The 23,305-nt window shown below is 42.6% G+C and overlaps 1 protein-coding gene across 1 annotated transcript; it reads left to right on the forward strand.

Annotated features, from left to right (window-relative positions):
* Nucleotides 1–2,886: 2,886 nt before the first annotated feature.
* On the forward strand, nucleotides 2,887–16,576 carry LOC127001810 (uncharacterized). Its single transcript, XM_050867015.1, has 3 exons — nucleotides 2,887–3,984; nucleotides 8,738–8,792; nucleotides 16,288–16,576. The coding sequence occupies exons 1-3, from the start codon at nucleotides 3,977–3,979 to the stop codon at nucleotides 16,549–16,551; spliced, it is 327 nt and encodes a 108-aa protein (XP_050722972.1). The 5' UTR covers nucleotides 2,887–3,976; the 3' UTR covers nucleotides 16,552–16,576.
* Nucleotides 16,577–23,305: the final 6,729 nt, after the last annotated feature.

Consider the following 23,305-nt stretch of genomic DNA (forward strand, 5'->3'; position numbering starts at 1 on the left):
GGCACCATGTATTTGAGGATTTATCAGTGACTTTCGAATGCAAGCACAGGAACAGGTGGTGGTAAAAGGAAGGGCAAGGGCTCAACAAAGTGTTCCTAATGACTGACAAATACATGGTGGAGCGTATCAGTAGAGAAGGAAATCAGATGTATGGTTTAAATGTTTGATAAGGTTTATGCTTTTAAAAATGGAGCCCCTGAAAAAACGCTAAAAGTATTTCCATATAAATTTAAGTAATTGTTTTCGATCCAACAAAAAACCTGAAAACTTGTACTGGATTTGTGATATATTGTGCTTGGATTTAGGTTGCTACAAAAAACTGTAGCTAAACCGAAGTCTGGTTGCGTGGTACGTGTTGCCGAGGGGTGGGCATGTGCGTTGGCGTGGGAGTGGGCGTGGGTGGGTTAAGTGTGTCAAGGGCGGGGTGGCGGCGTACGCATGCCCCTCGCCCCCCCTCCTCCCTGTGTTTAGCAACCCTTCAGCTACATCCACCTCTTTCACTCTCTGTTCACTTCTTCCCCTTTATGGCTCTTGCAGTTATCTACTTATCGTAACCATCACCTATCGTTTGCAACACCACCTCATTCACTCTTTTTATTAGGAAGGGAAAAAGAGCAGAGGAAGTGGATTACTGGGGAGGGTACAGCGAAAGGGATGAGTAGGAATAGGCAGCAGGAGTGTACACTTGATTGTTGTAGGTTTGTTAATTATTTTGATGCGCGCGTTCTTTATTCTTTGTCACCCCACTTTCCTCACTCCCTTCTCCCGCCCCATTCTACTCACTCATGACTAATGATCCCCAAACTCTTTTTCCTTTCTTCCTCCTTCTCCTCCTCCTCTTCTTTCCTTCCATTACTACACCTCCATCCTTCTCCCCTTCCCCTAACACCCTATACCCCCCTTCACCTAACCCTTACTATTGACACGGAGCCCTTTAACCCCAATCCATCAGTCCCCTCCCCTCCAGTCCCCTCCTCCATTCTCCTTTCCTTCCTCTTTGTTGCCTTCGTTAATACATTAGTGTTTTTTCTCTCTCTTTTTTTGTCTACATCTCCTCCACCCTACACCCTTGACCCCCGCCCTCAGCCACCCACGACCTCCATCACTCCATTCATAACAATAGTAACCACATCACCTATATATGGTTACCTCCACCACCTCCACAACCACTGCCACCATCCAGTCACCATCACTAGAGTCATCACCACGGTCACCACCACCACCAACCTCTAACAACCACTAACTCCAATATTCATCACCACCAACGTCGACACTCACTACCCTTCCACCAGCTTCACCCTCTCACAATCATTATACCTCCTGCTCCCCTTTGTTATCATCCTTAGCACTACTATCATCACTACTGGCCCCATCACCACCATCACCACCACCACCGATAACCTGTCACAACCGTTGTATACTCCATTGTTATCATCACCATACTACAATCGACACCACCACCACTACACTGTCATCATCATCACCGTTCATAACAGCAATCACAAATAAGCCACCATTGAATATAAACACCTCCTAATGATTTAAGAAAGCCTTATGAAAGATATGAACAAGTCATGGCTATTCTTTTACGTTTCTGAAAGTGACAAGTAATGCCAACCCTATCAACAAAACCGATTCAAGAATGGTGTGTGTGTGTGTGTGTGTGTGTGTGTGTGTGTGTGTGTGTGTGTGTGTGTGTGTGTGTGTGTGTGTGTGTGTGTGTAATCAAGGAATCGAACTATTAATTAAAAGTTGAACAAAAATGCAACACAAAAACTCAGACAAAAAGCACATTCAGAGATTCGATTCATGATAACGAGAGAGCAGAAATGACAAGTTATAGAAATCAAAAGTTGAGGGTTTTAATTGAAGGTGTACAAAACGAGAGGGAGTTTCAGTTGCAGGCGTCGTCCTTCACTTCCCCGCACGATCACTGACATACGACGCCAAAGTGTGTGATGAAACGGTGTCCCGACGACTCTAATTACGACCTTAACGTCAACCCTCCGCCGCTGTGGTGCCTGTGAAGGAAGGGAGGGAAGAAAGCCTCCTCCTCCCGGTCTTACCCAACATGCATAAGATCATGGTAAGAGGAGGAAGAAAAAGAAGGAAAGGATAAAGGACGGAAAAAAAATGTAATTAAGATACAGGAAAATATGATAAAGGTAATGGAGAATGAAGGAGAAAAAGGAAAGAAGATAGAAATTATGGAAAAGAAGAAAAATAAATGTAGGGAAAATGAAGGAGATGGCGACGAACAACAAAACATAAAAACAAAGAGAAGGAGGTGAGGGAGAAAAATAGGATATGGAAGACTAAAGGAGGGAAACAATGAAGGGGATAAAGGCGGATAAAGAAAGGTAAACAACACAGGAGGTGGACGATAGAAGAAGGAAGGAGATAGTTGGAGAAAGAAAGATGAAAGAAGGAAATGGCGGTAACAAGGAAAACATGTGATGGCGAAGAAGAAAGAAGGAAGGAGACGGAAGATGGATGAATGAGGGAGGCGATATAGGAGAGACAATGTTTTGCCTCAACAGCCTTCATAGGTATTTCTGATTGGGTATTAAGGCTGGCACGTCTTCGGTGATTGGCTGACACGTCTCATAGGTATCCCCTGAATAGGCCTGCCACACACCTTCACCTTGGTTTGATTAATCACCTGCCATCACCGACCAAGCCTTCCTCCGCATTCCAGGCCACCAAAAATTCATGGCGCAAACAAAGATCTTTTCACATACAGTAACCATAACGACCATCATGGAACAGGAGTACAGGCAGAGAAGAACAAGTAATTGATGTATTCCTGGCTGGCAACACAAGGCAAGTAAGTGGTCAAAAGGGCAGGTAAAGGTGAAGGTTCATGTAGAGGGTTCGGAGTGGATCAGAAAACGGTGACTGGGTGGATAGTGGTGGTCGCGCTGCGAAATCTATAGGATCGTGTTCTTCAAACCTTTCTTGAAACGACTCTGATTTAGCTTCAGCATCACCCCCGACGACCCATTTACATGTTTCTTAACAATACCCAGAGCTGAGTGTCTCCTGAGTGTCTGTGAAGAAGTGGCGACGCAGTGAGAAGTCTATCGCAATTACTCTTACTCGAAGAACCTTGCTGCAGAGAAAAACGGTGTACTGGTGCGTTGTGGTGCGTCTGTCTGACATTGCAGCAGCAGGCGAAGACGGAGCAACATAGCAGGGGATATTGGCTTAACTTCGTGTCTTCTTATCGCATCTCGAAAAACTACAGAAGGCCAACGTGTGTATTGTGCTGTGTATATCTATCTCGCACTGCTGCAGAAGGGGAAGACGAAGGTGCAAGAGAGTATTAGCTTTCCTACTTGCCTTCTGAAGACGACGACTTGGTGCTGATGTTGGCGCTGGTTACGGTGGTACTGCTGAGTGACGTGGACGAGGACTGTGGCAAGAAAATAAATATTTTAGTCAATTGAAAAGACCCACCTGTCAAAAAAGGAACAAAGTGTGTGTGCTGTTGAGCGAAAACTTGACTGTCACGGAGGAAGTATAAAAAGAAAAGAAAACTAGAGGAGACAAGAAAGAAGAAAATGTCACGGTGGAGAAAATGTTGAGTTGAGGTTAATTAAGTAATTAACGAAACAAGTGCAAAATAATAAAAAAAAGATAGGACATGGAAAATGAAATAAGATAAGACAAAAAAAAGAAGGGAAAACGTTTTGCCGATATAGAAAGAAAAAAAATTGCCAAATGAGGAAACGAAAAGCCTGTAAAACTAAGAAATGAAGTCGTGAACAAACAATCATCTAACAGGAAGCAAGTTAGAAGAAAGAAGAGAGAGAAAAGAAGAGAGGAAAGTGAAAAACACCGAATCATCTACGGTGGGAAGAAAAGAACAAAGGAAAAATTCAGTACTTCTGGTCAAGAAATCATCTAGATAAAAAAGAAAGAAATAATAAGTGATCTGGTGAACGAGGAGTCATCTACTGAAAAAAATAATAAAATGCGTTGGTAAGTGAGAAAGAAAAAAAGTTCGATAATCAGGTGAAAATGCGTTGGTGAAGAAATTTGCCAAGAAGAGAGAAAAAAAGACCTGAAGAATTAGTAATAATGCAATAGTAGAGAGTAAAGGAAGCAGATGTGGAGGCAAGAGAGTGGGTAAAAAAAACCCCTGATAAAAAGCTTACTTCCTATTGCTTCATCCTATCAAACGAGTGTCCATAACAATCTTGGTAAAACAAACGAATCTAAGTGTTTTTCTTCTCCATCGGTGTGAATAAAGCAACAAAACAGGACGCGTGCGTGTGTCGATTTTAATGTGTTCCTTTCTGTATCGCGTTTCAGTCAGGGATAATTAAGTTTTCTTTTGAGATTGGTAGAGAGAGAGAGAGAGAGAGAGAGAGAGAGAGAGAGAGAGAGAGAGAGAGAGAGAGAGAGAGAGAGAGTGAGAGAGAGAGAGAGAGAGAGAGAGAGAGAGAGAGAGAGAGAGAGGAGAGAGAGAGAGAGAGAGAGAGAGAGAGAGAGAGAGAGAGAGAGAGAGAGAGAGAGAGAGAGAATCCAAATAATGCGTATAATATCAACACACGAGTGGATTTCACCTCTTGTCATTATAAATGTCACATTAGGCAACACGTAAATGTCGAGACAATAATTCAAGCTTCGGCAAATTGTAACATTGATAAGTGCTCGATGCAGACAAAGGAATAAAAGAAAAAAAGAAAAAGAATAAGGGAATAAGTGATGATGATAATAATAATAATAATAATAATAATAATAATAATAATAATAATAATAATAATAATAATAACAATAACAATAACAATAACAATAATAATAATAATAATAATAATAATAATAATAATAATAATAATAATAATAATAATAATAATAATAATAATAATGAAATCAAAAATAATGTTAATGTCCTTGCCTCATCGACCAACGCCCAAACTCGCCTGACCACTTTCTGAGGGTTATATTTAGGGGTGTCTTAGATTACTTTGGGAAGGGAGTGGCAAGGGGAAGAAGGTTGAACTGTGAGGAAAAGGGCAAGGCAGCAGAGTAATGTAATGAATGTGAATGGAGAGGAAATGAGGTAGAACGTATGAGGAACAGGTGGCTACTTACGGGAAGGTGGAAGAGGTGTATGGGAGAGGGAGGTGGAATGGAAGGTGGAGGGAGTGCAGGGAGTAGGGAAAGATAGTAAGGTGTTATGGGTGGATGGAGGATTGAGGGTGGTGAATCAAAAGTGGAAGGATGTGCAGGAGTGATGGTGTGCAGTGAGATGAAACTGTATGCATGAAGATGGGAAGAGAGGTGGAGGAACCAAGAACAGAAACGACCGAAAGGGATAAAGAGGGGCAACGAAGGAAGGACCAGTATTTTTTTACGGCAAGGGAGGCAGCTCAAGGTCAATAAACAAAAAACAACAACAAAAAAAGCCTGCTAGACGCTGCTCCAGCCAAAAAAAAGAAAAGAGAGAGGCCGGAAGAGAGGGCTAGAAAATGAAAGAATAGAAAACAGAAGGGAAGGAATTGAAAAATGGGGAGTCGTGAGAGACTACGGGATGAATGGATGAGTTCCCAAAGATGAATGAATGTAGAAACAGCGAAAGAGAGAGGCAGAAAGGATGAACAAATAGCAAAGGAAGGAAGGATGGATTAACAAAGGCTTGAAGGTGGAGAAATGGAGAAGCAGAGGAAGAAAAGAGAAAAGAGATTGATAGATGTACGTATATAAAGTAGCAAAAAGTATGTGAGCGACTTAGCGTAGCGGAAATATTATTGTGCAAGGCAAAGATGGATGTACAGAAGCTTGAAGGTAGTGGAACTGAAAGAAAGAGGACAAGAGGGAAAGACATGAAGTGATGAAGAGAACGAAAGGCAAGTATATGAGGTATTCGGGAGACGACCATCTCATATTCGGAGGTATTCGTGGCAAGGGAGTGAAAGAATGATAGAGAGAAGGCGGAAACAGACAAACAGACAAGGAGAGGACAAAGAGAAAGTAGGGCAGGTATATAGGAGAGATTCTGAAAGCGGCGGAAGTGTTCAAGAGGAAGTAAGGCGTGGAAGAGTAAGAGTAAAGCAGGATAAGACGAATGGAAAGAAAGAAACGGGAAAGAGAAAAGGATGGAGGGATAAAAAAAATTGAACAAACATCATAGGAGACTGGACGTATATAATGCATAAGGATGTAAGGAGGTACGAAGATGAAGAAAAAAAAAAGGGAAGATAAGAAGGATGAATCAGAAGAGCGGCAAAGGTGGAGGGAGTGGTAAAAGGTCAAGTTAGAAAGGGGAAGAAGGGTAGGGTTGTAAAGAGGACAGATAGGACGGAAGATGGGCGGGGATGAAAATGAGGCTGAGGATGAAAGGCAGAGAGGGATGAGGGCGGGGCTCGATGGGGTGCCAGCTGCTCAGGGTCACTGCCAACCATTGACCTCATTTTCCCCCTCTACGTAAAGGTCAGTGTCGCAAGAGAATTATATTTTGCGGAGAGAGAGAGAGAGAGAGATTGGGGGGGGGCGGGGGGGAAGGCTGACTGAGTGGCCAATAGTAACGAGGAACAAAGGCTTTAGGTGAATGAAAGCCTTAACGTTAAATTCCTGTGTAAATTAAGATGTAAAAAAGCACACAAGAAAATATGAAGAAAATATTTTAAGTCACGCCTACCAAATGTGAAAGAGAACAGCATAAGGTAAAGCGAAGGCTAGAATGCAAGATAATTATACTGTGTGGGCAAACATGTTCCAAAGAAGCTCGGTGAGAAGGTTAAACAAAAGTGAAACTGAAATGACAAAAGGTAGCATATGCATTCGGTAACCTTGTGCTTTCAAGTATTTCTTTATATGGTATGAGAACGGGGAGAAGGAGGAGGAGGAGGAGGAGGAGGAGGAAGGTAAGGAAGAAGAAACATGAAAGCATGGGAGAACAAGTAATAAAGCCTTCTGCCACAATAATAGTCTTCCTGGCTTAGTAAAAGTAAAGTTAGGGGCATACGATGTAGCTTCGCGTGGCCTCAGTACTCATCTCGGTCGCACTGGCCTTAAGTAATTTAAGAAAATTGTGAAACACTTCAGCAACCTGCGAAACAGATCAAACACAAGTTAGACACTCATACGGGAAACCTTCCTGCCGCAACGAAGTAACGGTTAAAGCGATTTTTTCATGGAGTATATCTTTTTTCCATTAACTCAGCAGGAAGGTTGCTCCACGGCGGACTCGGTTTGAGGAAAAATCTCCTGTTGATGTCTTCACTGCATCTCCTCGTTTGAACTGGTTGACAGTTATTTCTTGTTCTTGGATTAATTTGGAGCTCAAAAAAATTGGAACGATCGACATTACTGAACTCATACAGGTACTTGGAAACCTGTAGCCTATTACATTTCTCCTGAGTTGTATCTTTTCAGCGTGAGGTTAAATCACTTGAGTCGCTTTTCATACGGCTGCCTTCAACAATGGTGTAATTTTCATAGAGCATTGCTGCAGGTACTCTCTCGAATAATTCAAAATCCTTAATAGTAATTACATTATAACTGCACTGTGTATTCCAGGTGAAGTCTTACCAAAGAGTTATAAAAATATAACATTATTCCTGGCGTCTTACAATAGAAGTTCTTTGCTAAAAGTCCGAATATAGCAGACTAACAGCGCTTTATATTGTTCAAAGTCACTCTTGATAGCGACCAATTCCAATCTACGCACGAGATGCAGAGGCTTTTCACGCATGCATTATGTATGGTCATTATTTCTGGACCCAAAATACATGACTGTATATGCCAAGGTTGAATATGATTAGCCATTTTTCAGACCACTGAATCAATCTGATCAAGGTCTTTTGGGATGAGTTCGCCATCGGCCGTCGTGAGGACCTTTTTACCGATTTGTGTGTCATCAGCAAACCTCGACAGAAAGAATTTTAGTCATATTGCTAAATTTTTGGTGTTTATGATAAAGAGAATGGGTGTCACCATTGACCCTTGTGGTACTCAACTAGTGATAGGAAACTACTCTCGGTCCATTGAGTAAGATCGTTTTTTCGTGTATGCTAACTTTTACCCTCACAGTAAGGTTGTCAACTACTTATTTATATTTTCATTTCAAAGACTCGTTCGTGTGGTACTTTGTCATAGGCTTTCTAGAAGTCTGGATGTTGGATATGGTTATCCCGATTTTCTTATACGAGTATACCATGGAAGAAGTCCATTAAATTGGTTAAGCGGGAGCGCTTATTTCTGAAACCATGCTGGGTATCAGATATTACACTCTTATCATCTAGGAACTTAACAAGTCTGTCGCTAATAATCTTCTCAAGGATCTTACCAGCTACTGATGTCAACCTTTTGGTCATGTATATTAGGGTAGTCTTCAATGACTTTGTTCGGGGGGAAGAGGGGGAAGATGAGGATAAGGATGAAGAAGATGAGAATGAGGATGAGCGTGAAGATGAAGAGAATGATAATGATGATGATAATGGTGACTAGATGGAGAATGAAAAGGAGGAGGAGGAAAATGAGGCGAAGAATGAGGATAAAGAGGGACAGGGGGAAAAGAATGCTGCCAAAAAAATGGAACAATAAAGAGAAGGAGGGAAGGAAAAGAAGAAGTACTGTAATGAGAAGGAGAATATATAAAAGAGGAGTACTTCTATTATAGGTGTTGCAGCTGAATGATGGAAGGAGGTGAGAGTAATAATAAATAATAAAGATAAATAACAATGATGAGTGAGTAAATACTAATGAGTGTCTTCTCTTCCTTTCACAGGTCAAGGCGTCTCGAAATGCAGGACACCAATCACTTCCTAAAGGCGGCGTTGCAGGTGTGTGTGTGTGTGTGTGTGTGTGTGTGTGTGTGTGTGTGTGTGTGTGTGTGTGTGTGTGTGTGTGTGTGTGTGTGTGTGTGTGTCATATCACCACTCATGATAAACTGACATTTTCTCTTTATTGAACTCGTTAAACTGGCCTTCACACATGCAATGACAAACTAAAAGAAGAAAACATGCACTCCCACCTCCTTCCTTCCCTCTTCCTCCCTTCCTCCCTCCCTCCTTAAATGCATATCGCTATACCCTTCCCTCTCCCCATCCCTCTTTCCTGCATTTCGCTACGCTGTCTCAACAATTCTAGTCTTTTTCTCTTCAGGTTTTCATTCCCTTATCCTCCTTCACCCTCTCTCCTCCGCCTTTATGTATTTTTCTCTAACATCCGCCATGATGATTCAAGTCTCATTTTATGGATTGTTATTCTTCCACTCTTCCTTTTCCTCACTTCCTTTTTTTGGTTCCATCCGCTCAAGTGACGAATGGCTGCTTCTTGTTCACTCCTTCCAGCATTCCTCCGACCTTCACCTGCACTCCCGCCTCCTTCCCTCCCTCTTCCTCCCTTCCTCCCTCCCTCCTTAAATGCATATCGCTATACACTTCCCTCTCCCCTTCCCTCTTTCCTGCATTTCGCTACGCCTCCCTATTTCTTCCTCCCCTTTCCCGTTCTCTCTCCCTTCTCCCTGAATTTCGCAACCCATTCTCTCCTAGTCTTTGCATTCCCTCTCTCTCGCTCTCTCTTTCATGTATTTTGCTACTCCTTCCTTTCACCTCTCCTCCTACTTTCATTTTTCCTTCCTTCCCTCCCTCACTTCCCCTTGCTTTTGTCGCTCACCTCTTCTTTCTTCATCTATTCCTTTCCCACTTTCCCTGTACTTTCCTGTTTTTCCTCCACTCCGTTTTCCTTTCTTCTTCCCTTCCTCCCTTTCTTCTTTTCCTTCCTTCCTTCTCATTTCCTTCTCCTTCCTTCCTCCCTCCCTCCCTCTTCTTCCTTTGTTCAACCATCCGTTTAGGTCTTGAGGATGATATTTTATTACTTCCATTGTCTCTTCAAAGCATCGTTATCTCATGCCATGACCTTCTCACTCTCCTATAATCCTTTCCTTAGTGCCGGTAGTACAGGATTCTTCTTCATAACATTTGTTTCCTTGACTTTTCTTTCAAACGTTCTTTCTTTCCAGTCCTTTCTTCCCGTTTTATATCATTATTTTCATGCAATACTCTCTGTTATTATTTTTCCTTGTATGGCAAATGCTTTCCTCTTTTTATTTTATTTTACCTACTCCTCCCTTTTTTTGTCATCTATACACTCCCTTCCCTTTCAACATCATTGCCGATTATACTCAGAATTCTAAATATTCATCCTTTTTTTCATTATAATATACGTTCCCTTCCTCTTTCATAATGTTCACGACCATTATTTTTCGTCACACTTACTTTTATGTGTCATTTAACCTATACCTTCCCCTATTTTTCATTCTACAGTATTTCAAAATTATTCTTTCCTTACCTTACTCTTTCTCATTTTTTAAATTTATATTTACTCTCTCCCTATCCATTTTCTTTCTAGCTTCCTTGCCTCTCCTTTCAAACCCTAAGCAATGTACTTTTTATTCTTACATTTAATTTTAATCGTTACCTTCCTTTCTTCCTCCCTTCATTCCTTTCATTCTTTACAGTTACTATTTCTTTGGTTTTCATATTTACGTTCGTATTACTTCTCATTTTCAAGTTACGTCCCTTTTACTTCCCATTCTGCAACCCACACAACCCACCCGCTTTCCATTTCTACCTTGACTTGCTTCCCTATACGCTAAATACAAGCCCCCTTCCTACAACTACTGACCTTGTGTTTTTTCTACTTTATTGCCTACTCCACTTTCTCCTCCCTTTCTTCCTCTCCTTCTCCCCCTCCATATCTTTTCTCCTAACATTTTCCTCTCATTTCACCCTACATAATTTTTCTTATTGAGAACTTTTTTACTGATCTGTTAGCTGGTCTAGCCTCTTCTTTCCCCTCCTCCTCCTCCTTCTCCCTCTAATCTTCTTCATCTACCTCTTTTCCCTTTCACTTTCTTCTCTTTTACTTCTCTACTTACTCCTCACTTCCTTTTTCGAGATTGTTTTCTGCTCTATCAACTCTTTCTCCTACACTTATTCTTCCTCCTAGCATCATTCTCGTCGGGGATAGTTTAGTTAGACAGCAGGACCAGGAGTTTTGTAGAAAGGGAGCAAGGCGTAGGCGTGTAGTTTTCCCTGGCCGTAGAATTGAGCATGTAACTGAGAAGGTTGACGACTTAGTCGTCACTACCTCAGAGGAGACAGTGTTTGTTTACCTGGTCGGAACAAACAATGTCGTGAAAGGTAGGTCAGAGAAAGTTGTAGATAAGTATAGGAAGTTTGTCGGGAAGCTGAAGGACAGCCGGAGGCGTTCAGTTGTGTGTGGTTTGCTCCCTCGGCACGATGTTAGTTCCCTCATCCTCAGTAGAAAGCTGGGGATTAACGAACGTGTCAGGAATTTCTGTAGTAGTGAGGGAGTCATGTTTGTGGACGTCTGGGATCACTTTATTCGTGACAGGAGCTTGTTTGCTAACGATTAACCTCACCTAAATTGTGTAGGCAAGGCTAGGCTGGGCAGAGTGTTAGACGAGGAAATTTTGATAGCGTTTAAAAGGAGTCAGGTGCAGGGGCAACGTGGTGCGGAAACATCCGCCTTGGCTGGGATGAGACAACACCCAGACGGTGAGGTCCACGGAGGTAGGAGTGTCAGGTCACAGGAAAGGGCGGGAGTAAGATCAGTAGCCGTACAGGTGTGTAGTGCTGAGGAGAGTCAGGTCACAAGACACGCAGGTGGAGGGCACTGAGGCAGCGGTCAGGTCAACAGTCACACAGGTGGGTGATGATGTAGAGGTTTTTGTAGATAGTCAAGTCTGACGCACTATTCCTGTGAAACAACTTTTGACATATGGCGCACACTCGGCGAATAAATTAAACATCTTCTATGTAAATGCCCGTAGCATTATTTAGAAGCGTAGCCCCTTGATAATACATGCAATTGCTGAAAAACCCGACTTCATTTTGATCACAAAAACATGGTTGAATACACACGGTTTAAGTGAAGTGGCTATTTATGGTTACAATGCGTTTGCTAAGTGTCGTCTACACAAAAAGGGTGGAGGTGTAATAATATATGCGGGAAATAATTTAGAAGTCATTCAGCGTAACACAACCGAGACAGAGCCATATGATTCATTGTATGTAGAAGCGACGATCAATAATGAAAAGTATATTCTGGGCGTAATTTACAGATCTCCTAAATCAAATGAAGACACTGATGGAAATCTCTACGCAGAAATAAAAAAACGTTATCAGAAATAGAAATGCGGTAATATGCGGTGACTTCAATAAGCCCTCCGTTAACTGGTCTGTACTCTCTGGCGATAAAGAAGGTTCTAGATTGATAAACTTTGCGCAGGACACATTTCTTCATCAAACAGCTGCCAATCCGACACAAGGAAACAACATTCTTGATTTAGTCTTCACGACCGACAGTCACCTCATTAATGCCTGTGAGGTTGGCGAAGCACTCGCAAGCAGCGACCACAACATTATCAGATGTGTCTTAAATATTGAAACAAAAGCAAGAGAAAACTCACTTTTAATACCTAACTATAGTAAAGTGAAGTTTGCGGACCTAAGAAGAGAATTAGCATCAGTAAATTGGAACCGTTTGCTTAATAATGTCAGCGTTCAAGAAATGTATAACCGTTTCACTGCACAAATCACAGTGAGCGTAAATAAACTCATTCCACTGAAGCCACGAAGGGCCGAAAACCACACACCGTTATGGATGACGAATTTCCTACAGAAAAACATTACTGAAAAAAGAAAACTATAAGAAATATAAACTGACACATAATTTTCAGGACCATACTAATTATATCAACAGCAAGAGGGACTGAGAAAGGAGAATTAGAAAATAGAAACGCGAGTATGAGATGAAAATATCACTTGAGGCTAAGAAAAATCCTAGGTTTTTCTTCAGTTACATAAGAAACAACAACAAAAAAAAAAATGTTAAAAATAATGTCGGTCCACTATTAGTATATGGCGACACGGTTAACGATGATGAAGGTATGGCGTTGGTTTTAAACTCAACCTTCAGTAGCGTATTCACAAAAGAGAACATGACATCGATTCCCACTCCAAGGAATATTTTCCAAGGCCCTGAAGAACATAAGCTTCCATTGACCGAAATTGATAACAGTGAAGTGCGTGCGTACCTGAAAAACAAAAACAAAAAACGAACAAGTCTCCGCGACCTGACGGGCTACCTCCTTGCGTTGTAAAAGAATGTAACCAACAGCTAGAATTACCTATAACGTTAATGATCAACAAGTCATTAGCATTGGCAAGCGTGCCCCTTGCGTGGAAAAGAGCCAATGTTACCCCGATCTTTAAAAAAAGGATATAAGAACAAGCCTGTAATTATCGTCCTATTAGTCTTTGGTCTGCCCTAAATAAACTATCCGAAAAAATAATCAGGGATAAAGTGATCACTTTCCTCGAAACAAATGAATTGATAACTGATAATTAGCACGGATTTCGTAGTAACCGATCTTGCCTCACCAAGTTATCAACTTTCTTCCATGACGTATACTCAAGCTGGGACGCCCGAGCCCCATATAAGATAATTTACCTAGACTTTCAGAAAGCGTTTGATAAAGTTCTTCACGGTAGGCTTATTTCAAAACTGCGTTCCCACGGTATAAGTGACCATCTGTGTGCGTGGATTCAAGACTGGCTCACAGATAGACAACAGCGTGTTGCTCTCAGTGGTGAAGCATCCGATTGGCAACCCGTAACCGGTGGCGTGCCCCAAGGATCGGTCCTGGGGCCAAAACTATTCATACTTTACGTGAACGATTTAGAGATTGATATCCTATCAAAAGTAGCCAAATTCGCCGACGACACCAAATTAGGAGGTACGGTAACGAACAATAAAAACTGCGAGAATATTCAGTCAGATTTAATAAGACTTGCCGACTGGAGCAACAAGTGGCCAATGTGTTTCAACGCAGATAAATGTAAAGTAATGCACATAGGTGATAACAATCCTAAATTTAAATATCAGATTCAAGGACATGAGCTTAGCGAGGTAAAACAAGAAAAAAGATCTTGGTGTCATTATCAGTAACATTCTTAAAATGAGCGATCAATGTACAGCGGCGAGTAAAAAGGCCAATATGATGTTAGGATTAATCTCCAGAAACTTTGATTATAAATCACCCGAACTTATGAAGAGATTATAATTATTCAGCATTTGTAAGATCACACCTAGAATACGCCGTCCAGTTCTTGTCACCTAATTATATCAAAGATCAAGTTTTGCTACAGAAAAGACGTAGAAAAGTTAGAACGAGTTCAACGGAGAGTAACAAAAATGATTCCAAGGTTGAAAAATTTATCTTATAAACAAAGGCTTGAAGAGGTAGATTTATTGTCTATCAAAACGAAGAATGCGAGGCGATCTAATAGAAGTGTTTAAAATGTTTAAAGGATTCAGTGATATTAATGCGGAAGATTAGTTTACAATTGATCGATCAAACAGAACAAGATGAAATCACAATTTCAAGATAAATGATAAAAGATTCTCGTCGCACGAAGCCAAACACTTCTTCAATAGAGGCGTTAATGCTTGGAATCCTCTACCCTGTGATGTCGTTGATAGTAGAACAGTTACGGCCTTCAAGAATAGATTAAACAAGTATTTTGAATCCAACCAGCAACTAAGATATTACTCATTGCTGTAATAACGTTAAGTTCTTTCGAATACTGGAGTCCTTGTCCGTTGTTTTCGCCCGGTTAGTGGTAGCCTTGATGGTCGTTCTTTCCTCTTTCTTACATAATTTCCATGCAGTTTTTCCATGCTGCATGCTTCTTTTTCCTTTCCTGCCAGCTTTGGCTGGTGGTGGGGGTGGTGGTGGTGGTGGGTGGGGAGGAGCCTTCGCCTTTGCTGTCCTTCATCTTCCACCTTTGATTAGATAGTTAGTGTAGCTTGTCACAAACAGCCTCGTTGTTATTTGTTCTTCCTTTGTTCTTCCTTTGTGTTCCTCTTCCACCTTCTCCTCCTCCTTCTCCTCCTCCTCCTCCTCTTCTTCTTTTTCTATTAAGCCTTTCACTTTCCTTTCATCCTCCACTTTCTCCTCTTTTACCACAACGAACAAGGTCATACATTCAGCGTCTTCATGCCAAAGAGAGGGCGTGATGCAGCGAGATGATGGAGAACTATATAGTTAGTATGTAGGGTCTCTCTCTCTCTCTCTCTCTCTCTCTCTCTCTCTCTCTCTCTCTCTCTCTCTCTCTCTCTCTCTCTCTCTCTCTCTCTCTCTCTCTCGAGGACGGGCGGTATACACACAACAGGCGTGACAGAGGAGAGATAATTAAAGTTTGTTGCTGCTGCCCAGGTGAGTTTTTACAGGTGCAGGAAACGGGAACCACACCCACATCCCCCCCACCCACCCCCCCACATACATGCCCCTTTACACACACACACACACACACACACACACAGGTAATCGAAGCAATCAGTAAAATATGTGGTCATACACACAAATGCAGACAATGGCAAAAAGAAAAAAAGAATAACGGGGAAGCATCAATTGAATATAGTTGGCTTAACGAGCAGTCAATCGAGACACACGGTCCAATAATGATAATAGTAATGACGATGATAATGATAATAATGCCCCAGCCATTGATACGACCTAAGTGATAATGTGACGAAGAACATGAAACTGACGTATATCCGCATTTCTAGTACCTATGTCTTCTCACCGCCAACGCCTCCCTCACTTCCTCTAATTGCAACAAACAAACAAACAAACAAACAACAACAGAAAAGCAGCACTGAATTAAAAGAAAATTCAGAGAAACTATTACTGAGTTTTCTTTTTATCCGAAACTAATATAATTTGAGGAGTTTGACTTAAAAATGTGTATATCTTAGCTAACACCGTCGTGAGATATCATTGGAATGTCGATATATCGTTTTACACACATTTTTTTACTGTACCATCGCGTTTCGGATTTTTTAAACATTTCTCAACAACCATTTTTATCGCTCTAAAGTTCCAGAGCTACGATACTATATAACGATGACACGAAAATAGGAAGACACATCTGAGCCCCCACCTTGCCCTCATCAGCTCCTCCCTCACCGTTCTGACATAACCTCCCATCATCAGCTCCTCCCTCACCGTTCTGACATAACCTCCCATCATCAGCTCCTCCCTCACCGTTCTGACATACCCTCCCATCATCAGCTCCTCCCTCACCGTTCTGACATACCCTCCCATCATCAGCTCCTCCCTCACCGTTCTGACATACCCTCCCATCATCAGCTCCTCCCTCACCGTTCTGACATACCCTCCCATCACCAGCTCCTCCCTCACCGTTCCCTGCCGTCACCGCCTCCCTCCTCTCCCCTCGTCAGGTGGGGCCGTGGCGCGTCACCCGCCGCGTACTGTTGTTCGTGGTGGTGTTCTGCCTCGTCATCATCGTCTTCGGCAGCCTCATCCTAAAGACGCACGCCTTCGACGGCCGCGACGACGATGATTGGGACGACGACGATGATGACGACGACGACGAGCGGCCCTTGAGCAGCGGTGACTCCCTTATGCTGGTCCTCATGGGCCTGGCGGGTGAGTGGCAAGCAGCAGATATGCTGACCTCTTTTATGCTAACTGTTTTTGTTTGATTTCACATATGCATGTGCGTGATCTATTTCGGTGTTAACTGATTTGTATACTTGCTTTATTCTACGTATTTAATTATCTTTGCTTGATATTTACATATTTGTTTCGGCCTTTATACATGCCACAGAAGCACTTACGGAGGTGTTGGGCGAAAGATATGAGACAATGAAAGCAAACGCTGCTTCGTAGACATTAGGTTTCTAATACATATATTTCCCTTCTTTCTCTCTTTCTTTGCCTATTTATTTATTAGGATTTTCCCCAAGATTCTATTTTGTCACTGCATGCAAAACCAGTGACGCCGCAGCTATCTTAATAATAAGTAGTGACTTCTGCGGCACTTGTGTGCCTTTATTAAAAATATAACCTGTAATGTAAAACAGCAATGGTATTCGGAATAATTTATATCGTGTCTCGCTGCCTTAGGCATTTGTAGTGATATCCTCAGTTATAGTACTTGGCATACATAGGGACCCCGGAAGATACAGCACATGACTGCCAGAAGCTTAATTATGTAGTGACGCTTACTTATGGTCCTTGGCATATATGTAGTAACTTCCTCAAATATGGTACATGGCTGTCTTGTGGATGTAGTGACCTCCTCAATTTCGGTAGTGGCTGCCCTGCAGGGAAAGCACTCTATTTAGAGGAAGAAGCTCCCAAGCTTTGTCCGTGGAGTTTTACAAAACTCCTTGGCCCCCATACTTCTCGTTTATTAAAGAAAGAGAGTAGAGTTGGACATGCTATGCTCATGCAAAGGCTGCTCTCCTGTATTGTATATTTCAGGATATGGTTGGATTTTAAAAAGGTGTAGATCCTGCATGGTGTTGCATAAATAAAAGACACGTATAGTCTCAGGAGACTATAATAACCAGGCGCCGGTGGGATTTCAATTTGAATGTCGATTTCATGCCTTTCTAAAATGTTGCTCCAACTAGTTCCGAACATTTTTTTCTCTTTCTCAACTGGCATTTATTAATTCTATTCTTGTGTTAAGTGAAACCAAAGTTGAATACCTTGCAGAAAAACCCTGTGTGATTTGATCTGAGTGAGTGCAACATCATCGCAAGACCCCCAAACCTTGAGCGACTGGCCTCTCGGTGCGGTTGCCAATATTTAGAGGTTGCCTGCCATTTCTTACACTTCCTTATAATTCCAAACATTCAGCGCCGGGTGTTAAGCTGTTTTCTCACTTTAAAGCAAGTAACGGGAAGTCCTACGCACGTACACAAATTAGACACTTTCCATGTTGAAGTAGCAAAACCACATGAACAGTTGTGTGGGGATTTTTTTCCATGCAACTTTTTCATGGCGTTGAAAAAAAAAAAAAAAAAAAAAAAAAACTACACAGCGACAGGTTTCAAGGTATCGATCGGTGTATAAATTGCATTGGTGGACATTACCCAAGGCTAAATGTACAAGGCAACACACACACACACACACACACACACACACACACACACACACACACACACACACATGCACACACACAAACATACATACAAACAAACAAACAAACAAACAAACAAACACACACACACAAACAAACAAACAAATCAACAAGCAAACAAACACACACAATTCTTAGTCTATGGTACTTATTAATTATTTTATTTAATTATTTGTTTATTTATTTATTTATTTATTCATGTGATTATAATAACGTTTTCATTAATTTGGATGTATACATATTAATTCCATAATTCATGACGCGCATGCAAAGAAAATAAAGGAACCGAGATTGTCCAACGAGCATATTTTAGGGCAGTCACAGCTTCAAAAATATTCGTGCAAGGAATGTAAGGACGGATGCATAAAGAAAAGAGCAAGGACGATTTTTTTGCATTTTAGGGCGCATGCAAAAGAGAATGACCGAGGTCGGACGAAGATAAAATATGTGGTGAAAATATACGTAGTAATTTGTGGTGAAAACATACGTAGTAATTTGTGGCAGTTAAATAACGGTGTGGCAAACCAAAAAAAATAAGAAGAAAAAAATGTACATTAAAACATTATGGCTGAATGGTTAGCGCGTCGGTCCCGCTTCCGCCGCGTCCTGGATTATACGGGTTCGAATCCGCCGCTACCACCTGTGAGTTTTCAGTCACCGCCGAGTAGCCTAAGACTACCCACATGCTGTCCTGAGGACCATCCATCGGTCCGGACTCTAGAGGAACTGTCCAAGGGAAATCAAGAATGAGCTCCAGGGGGCAGCATGAGCCAAGAGTAGATGGCGCCACTATAAACACTTGCCTGCACCATGACGGGCTAGGGCCGAACACCAGACCCAAACAAAAAAGCCTACCGGCGCTATTGGCCAAGACGTAAAAAAATCAACAACAACAACAATAAAAAAATAAAAAAAAACGCGCATGCTTTATAGAAACTCAAATTATTCTTCAAGTAGTTACGTTAAAGCAAGAAATAAACTTTTGCTTTTCGTTGACAAAAACACAGTGAGAACCAACAAGACAAACAACACAGTCAGCAGTAGCTTCTCCACCATTGCACATGAAAACCAAAGCCAGCGCCGTCATCAAAATTATAACCAACAATTAACACCGTCACTAACACGAACACAAGAAACACGTAACACCAATACATTAACATTCTCTCTCTCTCTCTCTCTCTCTCTCTCTCTCTCTCTCTCTCTCTCTCTCTCTCTCTCTCTCTCTCTCTCTCTCTCTCTCTCTCTCTCTCTCTCTCTCTCTCTCTCTCTCTCTCTCTCTCTCTCTCTCTCTCTCTCTCTCTCTCTCTCTCTCACACACACACACACACACACACACACACCACCACCACCACAATCAACACCACCAACAACACCAAAACAAAATATCTAACAAATTAACAAAATATCAACACGAAAGTACAACATCCACCCTCACCCCCACCACCAATACCAACAATATAACAAAACACTATAGCACACCACCACCACCACCACCACCACTACAATCACCATCATCCTCCCCGTCACCATCACCATCACCAACAACATCTTAAACACCTGCCAGTGAACAACACAAAAAAAGGGTGACGCAAATCCCCCCTGCGCCTCGCCCCCCAGACCTTCCTTTTTCTCCCTCTTTTCCTTATACACACACTGGCATTGAGGTGGTGGTGATGGTGGTGGTGGTGGCGATGGTGGTGGTGATGGTGGTGATGGTGGTGGTTCCCTTCAACTCCGCCCCAGCCCTTCTTAAACCTTTACTTCCCCCAAACCATCTCCTTCCTCTTTATCTCCTCCTCCTTTTATTTTCTCCCTTTACTCTTACTACATACCACTATCCTTCTTTCACCGGCATCCCTCATCATCTTTCCTTATGTCCTCTTCTCTGCCTTCTAATCCTTTTCTTCTCTCTTCTCTCTTCTCCTTTCCCTCCTCATACCCTCTTCTTCTTGTAGCTTTTTACCTCCTTTCCCTTCCCTCCAAGGCCCATGTTCCTATCACGTCTATTCTATCTCCTCCCTCCATACACCCCAACCCACACTACCTTTTTTTCCCATCCCTAACCCTTTTCCCTTCTGCTCTCATCTCTGTCTCTCCATCCCTTTGCCTTTTTCTCCTATAATTCTATCCCTTCCTCTTCTTTGCTCCACATCATTCCCTTTCCTATCCCTACCCATCTTTTCATCACTCCCTTTCTTCTACCCATCCGCTTACCTTCCACCTCTGCTCCCCCTTTCCTTTTTTCTTATCTCCTTTACGCTCTTTAATTTTACCATTCTTCTCCTATCTCCATTATCCCTCTTCTTCTAACCAATAACCCTCCTCTCCTAAACTCCATACCCCTATACCCCAACAGTCTCAAACATCCCCTTGCGCCGTATTTCCCATATCCTCACCTTCACATCCCCCACCCCACCTACCTGGCCTCTAAGTCTTACCGAGGCCATCACTCCATCACTCCCCCAAACCCTTCCACCCACCTCCAGTGGAGGAAAATGAAGGAGAGAAGAGATGGATGTGATTGGTGATGGCGTGGCAGGAGAGGCTGTAAAAAAGAACTGAAGCGACGCCAGTGTTTTTGTTGCTGGTGGCGACAGTCGTGGTGGTAGTGATGGTGGTGGATACTGTGGAAGAAGGAGATTGGTTTTTCGCGTGCAGCAGGGCCACGGGATGGGGGGAGGCATGCAGTTAGCAAATTCAGAAGAGCAGTCAGCGTGAAAATATCGATAGAAGATAGAAAGAGATGCAACATGGCGGCGGAATTTAAGAGGTAGAAGGCTGTCAGTAAGAGGAGGAGATCTGATGAGACGAAGAGCCTTAGACTCCACTATGTCCAGAAGGGCTGTGTGTGTGGAGCCCCCCCCATACGTGAGATGCATACCCCATACGAGGGCGGACAAGGCCCCAATATATGGAAAGCATTTGTGCAGGGGAGAACTGGCGGAGACGATACAGAACGCCCAACCTCGAGGAAGCTGATTTAGTAAGAGAGGAGATGTGAAGTTTCCAGTTTAAATTTTGAGCTAAGGATAGACCGAGGATATTTAGTGTTGAAGAAGGTGACAGCTGAGTGTTGTCGAAAAATAGGGGATATTTGTTTGGAAGGTTGTGTCGAGTTGATAGATGGCTATATTGGGTTTTTGAGGCATTGAAGGATACAAGGTTCCTTTTACCCCAATTCGAAATGATAGCAAGGTCTGAGGTTAAGCGTTCTGCAGCCTCCAGTTTGGAGTCTTGTAATTCCTGTTAAAAGGGTATTCTGTTGAAAGAAGTTGAATAATGCAGAGTGGAGTCGTCAGGGTATGAGTGGAAAGGACAGTTTGTTATAGAAAGAAGATCATTGATGAATAACAGGAAGAGAGTGGGTGATAAAACAGAGCCCAGTGGAACACCACTGTTGATAGGTTTAGGGGAAGAACTGTGACCGTCTACCACAGCAGAGATAGAACGGCCGGAAAGGAAACTGGAGATAAAGGAACAGAGAGAAGGATAGAATCCGAAAGGGGGCAGTTTAGAAAGGAAAGACTTGTGCCAGACCCTATCGAAAGCTTTCTATATGTCTAGCGCAACAGAGAAAGTTTCACCGAAACGGCTAAGAGAGGATGACCAAGAGTCAGTTAAGAGAGCAAGAAGATCGCCAGTAGAACGCCCGTTGCGAAATCCATACTGGCGATCAGATAGGTCAGAAGTGGAAAGATGCTTCTGCATCTTCCGGTTAAGGATTGATTCAAAAGCCTTAGACAGACTGGAAAGTAAAACTATAGGACGGTAATTTGAGGGATTGGAACGGTCACCCTTCTTAGGCACAGGCTGTATGAAGGCGTACGCAGGAAGGAAAGGTAGATGTTGATAGGCATGCCATAGACGAAAGAGTTTGAGCAGGCAGAGTGTCAGCACGGAAGCACAGTTTTTAAGAACAAAAGGAGGCGCTCCATCAGGTCCATAAGCCTTCTGAGAGTTGAGGCCAGAGAGGGCATAGAAAACATCGTTCCTAAGAATCTTAATAGCAGGCATAAAGGAGTCAGAGGGGGGATGTGCAGGAAGAATATACCCAGAATCGTCCAGAGTGTAGTTTAGAGAGAGATATACATAAATGAGACGGCGGTGCTGCCGTCAGGGTTAAGGAGAGGAGGGAAAGATGAAGAAGTGAAATTGGAGAATATATTTTTGGCTAGGTGCCAGAAGTGTCTGGAGAAATTAGAAAAAAACAAGGTTTTGACATTTACTATTGATGAAAGAGCTTTTGGTAAATCGAAGAATAGATTTGGCACGATTCCGGGCAGAAATGTAATGATCATGGTTAGCAGGAGTGCGAAGGCTCTGGTATCTTTTGTGAGCTGCCTCTCTACCTTTGATAGCACGAGAACAAGCGTGATTACACCAAGGCTTTTTAGCATGAGGAGTAGAGAAAGTACGTGGAATATGTACCTCCATTCCAGAGACAATCACCTCTGTGATGCACTTGGCACAGACAGAGGGGTCTGTCTCCTGGAAGCAGTAATCATTCCACGGGAAATCGGTGAAGTACATCCTCAGGTCGTCCCACCGAGCTGAAGCAAAATGCCAGAAGCATCGCCTCCTCGGTGCGTCCAGAGGGTGTACAGGAGCGACAGGACAGGATACAGAAATAAGGTTGTGATCGGAGGAGCCCAACGGAGAGAACAGTTTGACAGAGCAAGTAGAAGGGTTAGAGGTAAGGAAGAGGTCTAGTATGTTGGGCCTGTCTCCAAGACGGTCGGTACGGTAGGGTGCTGAACCAACTGCTCTAGATCGTTGAGAGGAGCAAAGTTTGTTCACCAGGTTGGTTAGTGAAAGGATGAAAGCCAAAGCTGGTGTTGAACATTGAAATTTCCTAGAATGGAGATTTCAGCGCAGGGAGAGTGGGTCAAGATGTGCTCCACTTTAGAGTTAAAGTAGTCAAAGAATTTTACATAGTTAGTAGAGTTAGGTGAGAGATAAACAGCACAGATGTATTTAGTAATAGAATGACAATGGAGTCTTAGCCAGATGGAGGAAAATTCTGAAGAGTCAAGGTCGTGGGCACGAGAGCAAGTGATGTCCTTGCGCACGTAGGCTCAACATCCAGCTTTGGATTGAAATTTAGGATAGAAAGAGTAGGAGGGAACAAAGTAGAGATTGCTGTCAGTAGCCTCAGGAACCTGTGTTTCGGTAAGGAAGAAAAGGTGAGGTTTAGAGGAGGAGAAATGGTGTTCCACAGAATGAATAACAGAGCGAAGACCGCGAATGTTGCAGAAATTGATAAGAAAGAGGTTCGAGGATTTATCAGACACCTCTCAAGTCGGCAG

This window comes from Eriocheir sinensis, chromosome 21, assembly GCF_024679095.1.
Source record: "Eriocheir sinensis breed Jianghai 21 chromosome 21, ASM2467909v1, whole genome shotgun sequence".
Taxonomy (NCBI): Eukaryota; Metazoa; Arthropoda; class Malacostraca; order Decapoda; family Varunidae; genus Eriocheir; species Eriocheir sinensis.

Coding starts and splice junctions, on each gene's coding strand:
- LOC127001810 (XM_050867015.1), top strand. Junction 8,793..16,287: donor TCCTAAAGGCGGCGTTGCAG/GTGTGTGTGTGT, acceptor TCCCCTCGTCAG/GTGGGGCCGTGGCGCGTCAC.